At 38.9% G+C, this 12,150-nt stretch overlaps 1 protein-coding gene and 1 long non-coding RNA gene across 2 annotated transcripts in view; both read left to right on the forward strand.

Moving 5' to 3' along the window:
• Window positions 1–12,150, forward strand: part of LOC124304353 (fibroblast growth factor receptor 2-like) — a 37,784-nt gene that overhangs the window by 8,288 nt on the left and 17,346 nt on the right. Inside the window, exons 4-10 of the mRNA XM_046762438.1 lie at window positions 165–464; window positions 1,385–1,515; window positions 1,589–1,739; window positions 2,103–2,327; window positions 2,416–2,572; window positions 5,483–5,729; window positions 5,833–6,164. Coding sequence (XP_046618394.1) covers window positions 233–464; window positions 1,385–1,515; window positions 1,589–1,739; window positions 2,103–2,327; window positions 2,416–2,572; window positions 5,483–5,729; window positions 5,833–6,164 — 1,475 coding nt within the window. The 5' untranslated portion in view covers window positions 165–232. The remainder of the gene's footprint in view (window positions 1–164; window positions 465–1,384; window positions 1,516–1,588; window positions 1,740–2,102; window positions 2,328–2,415; window positions 2,573–5,482; window positions 5,730–5,832; window positions 6,165–12,150) is intronic.
• On the forward strand, window positions 6,326–6,933 carry LOC124304354 (uncharacterized). The gene is made up of 2 exons (XR_006908159.1): window positions 6,326–6,357; window positions 6,532–6,933. It is a non-coding gene; the product is annotated as an uncharacterized LOC124304354 (long non-coding RNA).

Genomic DNA, 12,150 nt, shown 5'->3' on the forward strand with positions numbered 1-12,150 from the left:
TGTTGCCATAGAAAATTCCATGGAACATATCGACAGAAGTTTCTGAATTCAGTTGCCATATTTAATACTACATGGTGCAGAAATGTTACGTCTTCAGAATTATATATGTACAACCTAATCATAGAAAATATAACAACTGGAACTCTTTTAAATGATTCCTTAAGATGATGTGAACCCAGCGTTCACCCCGAATGTCTCTGTGCACGAATCGACGAACGATTCAATAACTATCATGTGGAACGCACCCGAAGATTCGTACAAGGGTCCAGCCATTCATTACTACCATCCAATATTGTCTGCACCGTATTATGCGGATAATTCAGTATTTCTAAATGTAACCACAAACTTTTACACATTTGTAAAACTGAGGCAGGACGTTGAGTTTCAAGTTCAGGTGGCAGCCTGTGGGAAGTACAGAATGAATTGTGGTGATCCGAGTGTTCCGATCAAAGTTCGAATGCCAGGTACGAGAATTGGAATTTCTTACAGATTTATGCTGTCATTTATTTGATTTCCCACATTCTTGACGCGTGCGGAAGAATTGAAAGTCAGAGTACAACGTGTGATTCACGAAGCTTTGACTTAGATGGCGGTTTCAGATATTCTTAAGCTTTCATTGTAGCTTTCCAGTACTTAGATATCCTCAAGCGGTGATCCACGATGCTTGCATAAAACTTGAAACTGAACTGTTGAACTATGCATAAGTAGGTTTGGGCAGACCATGAGCCCTTCTGTAGAACTGCATCTTCAAACTCGTTACAACCTCAAATAATAATGGTCGTACCAATAATGATCATCTCATCGTCGCTCGTGATCAGCGACCTGGAAAATCTTATTGTACCAATTTTCTTGAAGATCTAAAAATTTTTCATTCAATTTCAGCATACCGAATATGCCAATTTTGAATTTCGGAAATTTGACTTCATATTCGTGATCAGGGATCCAAAAAACCAGGTTATACCAATTTTCATTCAAATCCGTTGATCCATTCTCATGATATCGTAATTTTTATTTCAATTTCACATTTTTTTTCCGTTTCAATAAATCGAAAAGTACTGAACTGACCTAAGCAAAAATACAAATAGTTTTATTTGTACACACACACACACAGACACAGGTCGAGGTGTATAAAGAGATCTCAGCTTTCAATTTCCAGGGTGATTACAATAACTTCTTTCCTCCTCTGAAAACAGAAAAACGGAACGGTCAAATATATATATCCACGTCTCCCTGTAGTAATATCAGAATTCCGAAGTCAGTCATATATTTCGTCGCTAAAAATACATGCTTATCATCCTCAAAACAACGTACCGCCTGTGAGTTTGACGCCTTCGTTCGCCGTTTTATACGACCAATAATTGTGGCAAATATCGAATGACCGTAGGTGTTCCAGTGTTGCTAAAAAATACTCAAAATGACGGGAACATGATTCAAGTTGGAATATGGCTTATTGCCTCGGCACTGATACTCATTATCGTCATGAGCATATTGGCTGCCTGGAAACTTCGGAAACAGGTACCAGAAAAAATCAGCTCCGACGAGAACAACAACGGTATTCTCAGCTGACATATGAAATACTTCTTTCCAGAGTATGAAACGAAAATTGATCAAAGCGAGACTCGACTACTTCAATAACGGAAATTCAGTGACTTTGAATCCAGATGTGGCTGTGAGTGATCAGGCTGAATTACTGCCGTACTTGAAGAAATACGAGTTCCCTCGAAGTCTGCTTACACTGGGTATCGGAAATTTTTCACCCTTGCAAATGCAACTTTATTGTGTAAATCAATTCCCCTATTCCAAGACTTTCCGCCAGTCTGTCGAAATCATTCTACTTCATGAAACATCCAAGTTTCAGGTGTGAATACTTGAAACTATTTCGTGAGGTACGAACTGCAAACTGAAAATTATCAAAACCATGTGGCAGTCATAGAGTTTGAGAACGTCGAAAACTGAACGACGTTTACCTGGATTTTACAAACACGACCCTCGCTTAGATATACCGTCATTGGAATTAGTACGGAATGTCGATACCGACACATATACCTTTCTATACTTTAATATTGAGTGGCAGTTGATTGTGCGTTCACTTTGTTCTTCAGGTGACATACTGGGAAGCGGGGCATTCGGAGTGGTGAGAAAAGGACAGGCGAAGACCATTCGCGGTCGGGAAGTTGTGACGACAGTCGCTGTAAAGACGGTCCGAGCGACAGCCAGTCTGGACTGCATGACAGCCCTTCTTAGAGAACTCAGGATCCTCTGCTACCTCGGTGAACATTTGAACCTCGTCAGTCTTCTCGGTGCCTGCACGAAAAATCTAGAATACGGTGAGCGTTGTGAAATGATATAGACGATGTCACGTGCTGGGCTGACGTTACAGTGATATAAATCATGTTTCGATGAATATGCGGACAGGCCAGCTGTTCGTCATCGTAGAATTCTGTCGTTTCGGAAATCTACATGACTACTTGTTGCGTCATCGACGTCGCTTTGTGAATCAATTGGATGCCGATACTGGAGAGATCCGTGATCAAAACCAAGTTGGAGATGTGATCGAACCCAACGATCAGAGGTAAATTATATCAATAGATCCAAAACTGGGGAAACGAATATTTGACACTGTACAGCACGAAAGTAATTCATTTGCTTGACCAGCAAATTTATGTGTCAATGTTAAAACAGTTCTAAAATATGTTAACGCTACCATCTGCTAGTCCAGCGAACTATTTTTCATCGTGAAGATTTCGTTACTTCTGCCGACTGCAAGTGAGCATGGACATTGAATGATCTTTTGATTACCATAGTTTCATAACTATTCACCATAGTTATTTGAATCACGTGGACAGAGTGTGAGCCGATCGCAGACGTTCGTAACAATTCACCACTAGTGCTGAAAAGTGGATGAAATCTAACCGACAAATAGGCCTTACCCACCAAAAATTTGAAATGAGTGAACTTTCACGAAATGGTACTTTTCGTATAAAGAGTGTAAGCCACGGATTCACACCCCGAGTGCCAGCGAGATCGTACGATGGTGAAAATCGTTACGCTCGCGATGCAAACAATACTTTTTCCCCTACGAGCCGTGAAATTGGAATAAATTGTAAGAAAATCGCGAAAACAAAAACAGGAAGAATAAGGTCAGGTACGTGGGCGTGGAAGGGCTCGTCGGACGAAGCCCCCAAAAAATACAATAATACTTTACTGTTGAAAAATATTTATATTCATTGCCAGTAATGACGACATAAATTTTTGGTTTTACCATAGAAAGGTTTTTAACTAAACAAAAAAATTAACTGAAGTCGGCCTCCCCTCAAAGAAAATAATACTCAATTATCGAAAAATACAAATGAAAAATAATTCTCTTGGCAATAAACTGAAATGAGAATTCTCAAAATCGACCTGACCTCAACTATGAATGCGCGTTCGGGGAATTTAGTCCCTTTTCATTTTGAACACACCGATGACCAATAACTCTTTCATCCTATTCTCAAAGAAAAAGTAACAAAACAAAGCAGGAAGACGACGTACTTTCACATGAATAAGCCCTCCCACATTTTTTCACACCGTGAAAATTGCAGGCGCTACAATTTTCTTAACGAATGGTCGAAAACCCGGCTCTGCAGTGAAGTACTGAGAAGTAAGTATTGAGTCCCAATTTGCTGTTACTTTTCTTGTATGTCGCTGAATCGAAAATATCAAGAAGAATATTGTATGCGAATAAGTTACTCAGAAAGCTGATATAGCCAGTAATAACCCGTTTTCCATATTGTTTATCGATATTTGTATACAGTAAAGTGTTGTCAAACTTTTCGTTGGTTCCTTATGAATTGATGTAACTTGATGGATTTTCAACAGGAAAATGTTGCGATGCATGGATTCTACTTTCGAAAAGTTACCCTAAAAATGTCAGAATGTGTTACGAAAATCTGTTCATCGATGTCTTATCGTAAACCCAATAACGCCGTTTGAAAGGAGACAGTGCAAGTTTTAAGATTCATACAATTGGAATCTCGATCAGTGGTCCGGAAGAAATGCACCGTCACTTCCAATTGGATATTGAGAAGAGAGAATCAATTTTCCTAAAAATTAAAATTTTCCAAAAATCAATTTTTTTTTCAAATCAATTCAATGATCGAGAAAATATAAATTTGAACAACTGGTGAATTTGAAAAATTAACGACGGAGCCAGGGATCGAACCTGGTATCTAGCGATGCTTTACCGGAGACTTACTCCACTAGACCACCTAGCTGCCCTGACTGTCATTAATTTCTCTTATAACCAGTGAGTTCAAATTTGTTTTCATGTGCCCGATTTGTATGAGTAAGAATTTCTTCTCTGCATGCACGATGTAAGGAGACTGTAGTGTGTAGATGTTTTGTTTACCCTTTCAATCCTTTGCTTCCGATGAGAAGCCCGTAAGACGGCAATGCCGTCTAATAAATGAGATGCTGGTGTGCAAATCATTAATCTACGAGAGAATTTTGTTGAGAATATGTAAATTTGAACAACTGGTGAATTTGAAAAAATTTTATTCGACGGCATTGCCGTCTTACGGGCTTCTCATCGGAAGCAAAGGATTGAAAGGGTAAACAAAACATCTACACACTACAGTCTCCTTACATCGTGCATGCAGAGAAGAAATTCTCACCAAATTCAATTATCATTTGTCACCACATAGACTTTGAGGGTATTGTTATGAAATCAAGATCCATCAATCGTAAAATTTTCCTCTCGGACATTCGTCAAGTTATATCAATTTATGTAAACAAGATGGGAAGTTTCATAACACGTTACTTCGTACATCGATAAATAATATAAAAGACGAGTCCTTACCGTTGATTTCAGGTTCATTAATAAGTTCTCATATTCAACTCCAGAATTCTTTTTGATCCGGTTGTCCGGCATCGTTAATTACTAAGAAAGTACTTTTCTGCAGTGCCGGGTTTTCGGGGATACCTAAGAATGTCATCAAGCTTCTTACTTAATACTACCTCGTGTTTCTTGTTTCTATCGATATCCTTTTCTATAAGAATAGAAACCAGAGAGTTCTTGGTAAAAAATTGTAATTTGAAAACTTAAGTGTTCAAGCATTCGCCACAGCAACGATACGGTGGCAAACTTTCGCAGGTAGCTTCTTTACGCACAGAACAACATTTTTCGCGAAAGTATTCTCACTTCGGATTATTTGGTGAGTTAAATATCAGATTTTGTCCACTGGAGGGCACTGCAAATAGCACGCAATGACACGTTCAGAACATTCTTTTCGAATGTCGATGATACTTATCTATCAAATTTTGATAGGTTTGATAGTAGACAATTTGATAGTAGAATTGTGATACATTTCCCGAAAACGGTAATCGAACCTCACTGGCCAAGTTACTCGTGTGACGCCGCATCAGTGAGTTCACGTACAAAGCAATAGCAAATGACGAGGTCCTTGCTTTCAACCTTCGTATTATTTTCTTGTTTTCCCTACAGTGAAGGATCAGGGCCACGGTGCAATGAAAATCTAGAGATAGGCGAATCCAGTGATGGCAGTGATTCTAGCTGCGTAGGTGTGACGGCAGACGGCGTCGTGACTGACACGGAATCGGAGAAACCAAAGCTGAGATTGAGATACCTGGGCGATTACACCGGAATCGATACAGATCCGATACGCACGCGAGACTTGGTGTGTTGGGCTTGGCAAATTTCACGTGGCATGCAGTATCTCAGTGCAAAGAAGGTCGGTGAAAATTTGCAATAAGGATTTTTTGCATTGTTCATGAATTGTTACATTTCGTGAAACTTTTGCCAATGATGTGAGTCATTTATGAGTTTTGTATCAGATATTGCACGGGGACTTGGCGGCCAGAAACATTCTCCTCTCGGATAATAATGTTGTAAAAATATGCGACTTTGGCCTGTCGAAGTCTCTCCGTGACGAAGAGAACTTTAAGAACAACGAGGGTGGTCCCCTTCCGGTGAAGTGGATGGCTATCGAGTCTCTCAGAGATCGAGTATTTTCAACGAAATCGGATGTTTGGTCCTACGGAGTCGTCTTGTGGGAACTCTTCTCACTTGGCAATACTCCGTATCACGGGATAAGGCCGCACGATATGTGCCAAACTCTGATCGACGGTTATCGTATGGAGCGACCGGAGTACGCGCCTCAGAGTTTGTGAGTGTCGAGCGGTGATTTCACACCGTCATGTGGTTTTATGTCGATTCTGTAAAATTTGTTACTTCCGTTTCGTTCTCTTTTTAGATACGATTTGATGTCAGGCTGCTGGAAGGAGGAACCATCGGAACGACCTTCGTTCGAATCGCTCACCTCGAAAATTGCTGATATGATAAACGAGCACGTGAAATCGGTAAGCGAGATGTTTTTTGAAATTAGTATCTCTTGTACCCTGTTGTATACAAATTTACGCGTGATCGTGTTAGGTTTGTGAGACACGATTTACAGCTGCATTGATAGCTCAAATAATCTACCTCACATTCACCGTAATCAGTCTTCATCGACTCATTGTGGAAACACGTTTTAGTATTATCTTGACTTGGGCAATCCTTACACTGAGATGTACGCTGATGCCTGGAAACGCGAGAGGGAGACCGTGATGCACGGCGATGAACCTGCAGTCTGCGAAGATACCCGACTTTGAACGTAACAATGACGTCGTGAACGTCTTAGCATTTCGTGATCAGATACACTTCACGATCACTTCCCCAGTAAACCAAATCGATTTAAGTACGACAAAAACGGAATTGACACGAATTCGTGCAAACTGATACAAATTCAAAAAAATTGGCACATAAGTGTTTTTAATTCGCTCCAATTCAGTTAATTTCGTTTTTAGATATCCTTAATTACATTCGATACGTTTTGGTTTACTGGGTTACTAACGAGGGGAAATTACATCAGTCTGCAACGAAATCCTCCTCCGAAATAAAATTATATAATAGACATAAATGCTTTCACGTGCCAAATATATATATCTGTTTCTCATTTTTTGCTGTGAAGTATATTTTACACGGGATGATTTTATTTGTTATTGTTCAAAATTCAGAATTTGTTGTGTTTTGTTTTTACATTTACGATACGGTAATCTATTCGAATACTATCTGTACATACAAAACCAGTTCGAACTGACAGAAAGAGAAAAAAAGATACCGCCCAACGTTGTTTTCACACCAATGCACGCGCCTGCGCAGTTCTCGTTGTACCTTCATGTCGCGCAGTACGAAAGAAAGAAAACAACAAAATATCTAGAATTATACTAGTGAATAGATTGTCTGACGATTTTAATGTTTGAACCATTCAACTCTTCAACTTCTTTCCATAAATATCGTTGCTATCATTAGTGTTTGATTACAATTAGTAGGCACAAATTGCGTTAAAAAAAAAAAAAAAACATACACAAGTACGCGTGGTAAATATTTTGTATTAGTATATTCCGATTCAAGAGCATCAATAACTATCATAATTATACGTAATAATAAAAGACAGAAACAATAGTTGTTTTAGTTTTTTTTTTGCATACCAGTATTGTTAATCGCTAGTTTTACGATTATATCCAAATATCGTTTTAGATTTGGAAATTAGAAAGATTTTGATTTAAAAAAATGATTTTCGTTTTTCCAGAGTCTAAAAAAAGTCCGATCACGTTACCGAAGGTGGTTGTCGTTGACATTCTATAATCAGAGTCTATACTTAATATTTCTACCGTACGCCGGCCAGCGTACCAGTTCAATTTTCACGCGTGTTCGTTACTTTGAATAAACGATATGAATATTCAACATTCTTACGCGGTAACTCTCAGACGTCCGCGAACTCGGAGTCACGAGGTTCGCGATTTTTTCGCTTGCCAAAACCGGAAATTCTGGGCGCACGATTACGATTCGACAATCGCTGAAAGTTAGGATTGTTTTGTCATACGTTTTCTGTCTCTTCGAAAAATTTATGCGAGGTTCTAGCTCTACTCACGTGATGAAAAACAACTTTTTCGACTTACGTGTCTATTCAGATACGGTGTAAGTCAAGGTACAACAAACGAATGACAAATTTATCACCCGCATCTTTACGGTCGATTTGAGATATCCACCGATTCGATGAGACGAAAATGATTGCGCTCAATCAGGTACTCTTTGGATCCATGAATGCTATGAAAAAAAATCCCCATCAATCTGCACATGATTCCGATCACAATCGTAGAGTAACACCATAAGTATATTGCAGAACGCATCCTCGATTCACCAAGCATTGCGTGTTCTATCATCTGAGTGATATTTTTAAATTCATGAAAGTTCTCGAAATGAGGAGAATTGGCTATTGTTTCAAAAAGTATCCGAAATCGGTTGAAAGGGCCATAAATGGATGATAGAACAACAAAAATATCGATTCTCTCGTGAAAAATGTTAACGACTCCAGAGATATAAGATATTATATTGGCATGAACTTTCCCATGTATGGGGCCCGTGTTCTATTATTTATTCACTCACGTACTATTGTATCAGAAGCAATTGCTTTTTTGTCGTTACTTATTGCAGACCGTTCATCCAATTGATACATAATGTGATTCGTGCTTTTGAAATATCAATCATATTATTCAATCAATTCGCTAATATCAGGGCAGCTGTTATCGCTCTCACAATCAGTGTGCAAAATAAACGCGCATACATTACGATACGATAGCGCGAAAACAATAACACCACAACTCTGTCGACATTCATTTGCCCGTGCGAACTTCGATAAGAGGTCTTCCTTTCGTAGCCGCGGTTTGCCTCATTTGACGTATTTGTAACACGCGGACGCGAAATGATAGACATACCGTAGCTCGCGACATGCAACAACATTTTTCCTTGTCACCTTTCGCAAGCTTTCTCTGTATGAAAGATTTGATACAAAACACCAAGCGTGAATTGCGTAGTAACAATTGTGTAAAGTTATTTAATCGATTTTGCAATCATCGTCGTATAATATTTTCGATATTTTGGATTTGTTTGATGAAACGGTGTATGCTCTTCGTTTCTTTTTTAAATTAGCAAAGGAAGAGCAAACGTATGGGTGTTTGAAAATCTATTGAAATGTGCAGATATTGGAATTATTTAACGATCAGACAGGTGCGAGATACATTCTCTGTTCACGTAACGATAGCAGTTGATATTCAGTATACTCATAATAACATCGTATGTATGTTACATTACATATTGTTCATCGGCCCACTCTATGACGTGTATTTTTTATACCGCAGACTCACGCTCGACGTAAAAAGTCCTACTTTGCCTGCTTGATGCGCAATCAATCAGTTTTAAATGAATCACCACCAACTCACTTCTCTAGAAAACCATCCTTTGACGCTGCCGCGTCGTTAAATTTTTCTTCATTACGGACTATAACATTTTCTTCAAACAGCGTCACCATACCTATTTGTAATGCCACCAGGAACAATGCAAGGCAGATGATTCAAAAAGTTATATGCTTGCAAAAATGGCTCGTATGAAAACGCCCTACTTTCATCAATCCAAATAATTATACTTTTCAAAGCTACCTATGACGCCATATTTTTACATACAAAGTGTCAAACTTTCGTTTCAAGTTACCGTCAACATTGTTTCAAAATATCAAATACTGCAGAAGTTACGAATTTTATAAGAAACGTATGCATTTCCGAAATGAAATTCCCTCGAAAAGAAAAGAATTGGAGACCGATTGTCCTATTACGAGTAGCAATCGCTTGTAACTGTTGTGACACGTACTCAAATGTATCGCTGTATCATTACTGATGTTATAATTCTGTCCCGAGATTATCAATTCGTCGGGTAATTGTACTTGTGAATAAGCTTTTGGATATATACTGATACAATTCCAGCTAGTGATAGATTCCAACTCAATGACACTTGGTGATGAACCATGGAACGTCTCGCGCAAGATGCAGTGACATCAAAGCTGGTGATGTATCAAGTAATCTAAGTAAGAAAACGTACAGCATATCAGTTGCAGGATTACAATAAATTCATATAACATCGGCATGGAATAAACTATTGCCATTATCACAAAATGTTGTATTGGACGACAGGTTTAATTCTTTGGAAATGCTGAAATTATTGCAATGCTACAATTTAGGAATATTATCATGTCATGGACTGAGAGCATTCATATCACGATATTGTAACTGTAATAGTTTCTCTACTCGTTCGTACAGGGAACATTTTACGATACCGATCTTACAACCACAAGAACTGAGTATTTTTCTGTTATTTATAAATGTGGTTCAAAAATGGTTTGCGGTTTCAGTTCCTTTCTCGATTATTAGAATTCATTTTGGTCTGTGCACGCTGCGCTGTGACCGAGGTTCGTCAGTCACTGACAGGATTTCGGAAGCCGTTTTCATAATAGATGAGAGTAAGCGCATTTTATGAAGAAAAACGTGTGGTACAAACTAGAAACTGTAAGAATGGTACGATTTGTACAAATTATTGCAATGTAGAAGACAATTGATCGTGAACGAAGTTCCATATTGAAGAAGCATGGTTCGTCAATAAGTCAGGGATACGGTTTGAAGTGTGAACGACAACCATGGAACGCAGCGATTTGGCCCTGATCTTGATGCGACTTTCATTATTTTTCGCCGTTGTGGAGACCAATCCAGGTGAGTCGGAACACGGCCGAATTGAATTCCCATCAAGTATCGTTTCGGTAACTCAACCGCGGAGCTGATGAGTTTGTTTTATTGATACTTTGGAGGAAATAACATTCTGAATTGACCTTCCTCTCATTGTGAGTCAAGGCCATACGTGGGATGAACAGGGTAAAAATATCTTCATCGAATATCTTAATAACATTTCATGGACAAGTAGGTACTATTGGAATCCCAAGATTCTGAAAGTATTCGACCTCAATCTCAATTGGTTTTTCAGAAAAAAGAAGAGAACTGAGAAATTTGAAATAAGTTTTTTTCATGACTGACTTGACCGAGATGTTTGGAAACTTATTATTTTATCGAAGAAGTCAGGAGCTTTCAGTCAACAGTTTTCTCAAAAAAATTTGAAAAAGCAAGCATTTTTCCAGGCAAAAATTCGACTGCTTGACAGAGCATGTTGGAGTTGTCGGAAGAACTCGGGAACTTGGCCAGATTTTTTTCCATGTACATCGAGTACTTTTGGGGGGATAAGTGCGAAAAAATATCGACATAACCAACATCAGAACCTTCCTCCTACTGATCCATAGAATGGTATCACGATATTTACAGAAGGCATTTTTACCTCCGAAGGTCTTTCCGTGGTACCGCAGAGTAGATTTACGCGATTTTGACGTAAAGAAAAAAATGGATGAAATTCGCTGGTAGAGTGCGTGTGAAGCAATTATTGTAAACTCGTATACGAGTATGCTCCGAGTCAGCATTCTTCGAGCTAGTCTGGTCGCGGTTCGAGCGGGTGTTTAGGCAGCAGCCTGGGTAGCTCAACGAAAGGTCCTGGGTTCAAATCCCGGTTTAGTTTAAGAGGTTGAACATTTCATCCGGACTTCCGGACATGCACGTCACAATGCGCAATTTTATATACTACATAATCACCTCTGATAGAATGAAAATATTATGTGTATTGTATACGTAAGCCTGATGTAAATTAACATTAAGGTAGAGCGTGCTTGGAATAAAATGAGTCTAATATTTAATTTAGCTGCATCGAAGTTCGTGCACCGTATCGTTTATGTGGAAGAGAACAAACCAGCAACACTTTGCTGTGACATAACGGGATCTTCGTTGACGAATTTTAAGTGGATACAAGGTTATGGCAAACAAGTCGAATGGAGCGAGAGCAATTTTCCGAATATTTCACGTATCAACGAAACATACGTAGTGATGACGCTCGAAATAGCAAACATGACATCAAAATACAACGGAATGGGATACAAATGCAGTGCGGATGCAGGTGATAGCAAGCGACGAACTGAGAGTGCAGAATACTATTTACGGACCTTCAACGAAGAGAAATCCAACCAAAATGTCCGAGCTGTTGGAAAAGATCGCATCTACCTGAAGATCGGTCGAGTCGATTTTATAGCTGATTCACTATATTTTCTTAATATCGGCGATTCATCAATTCACTGCGTTGTCGAGTATTTAGCGAATGGTACGACTCAATGGCAATACGCAACGTCATATTCG

The sequence above is a fragment of the Neodiprion virginianus genome, chromosome 5, assembly GCF_021901495.1.
Source record: "Neodiprion virginianus isolate iyNeoVirg1 chromosome 5, iyNeoVirg1.1, whole genome shotgun sequence".
Classification (NCBI taxonomy): Eukaryota; Metazoa; Arthropoda; class Insecta; order Hymenoptera; family Diprionidae; genus Neodiprion; species Neodiprion virginianus.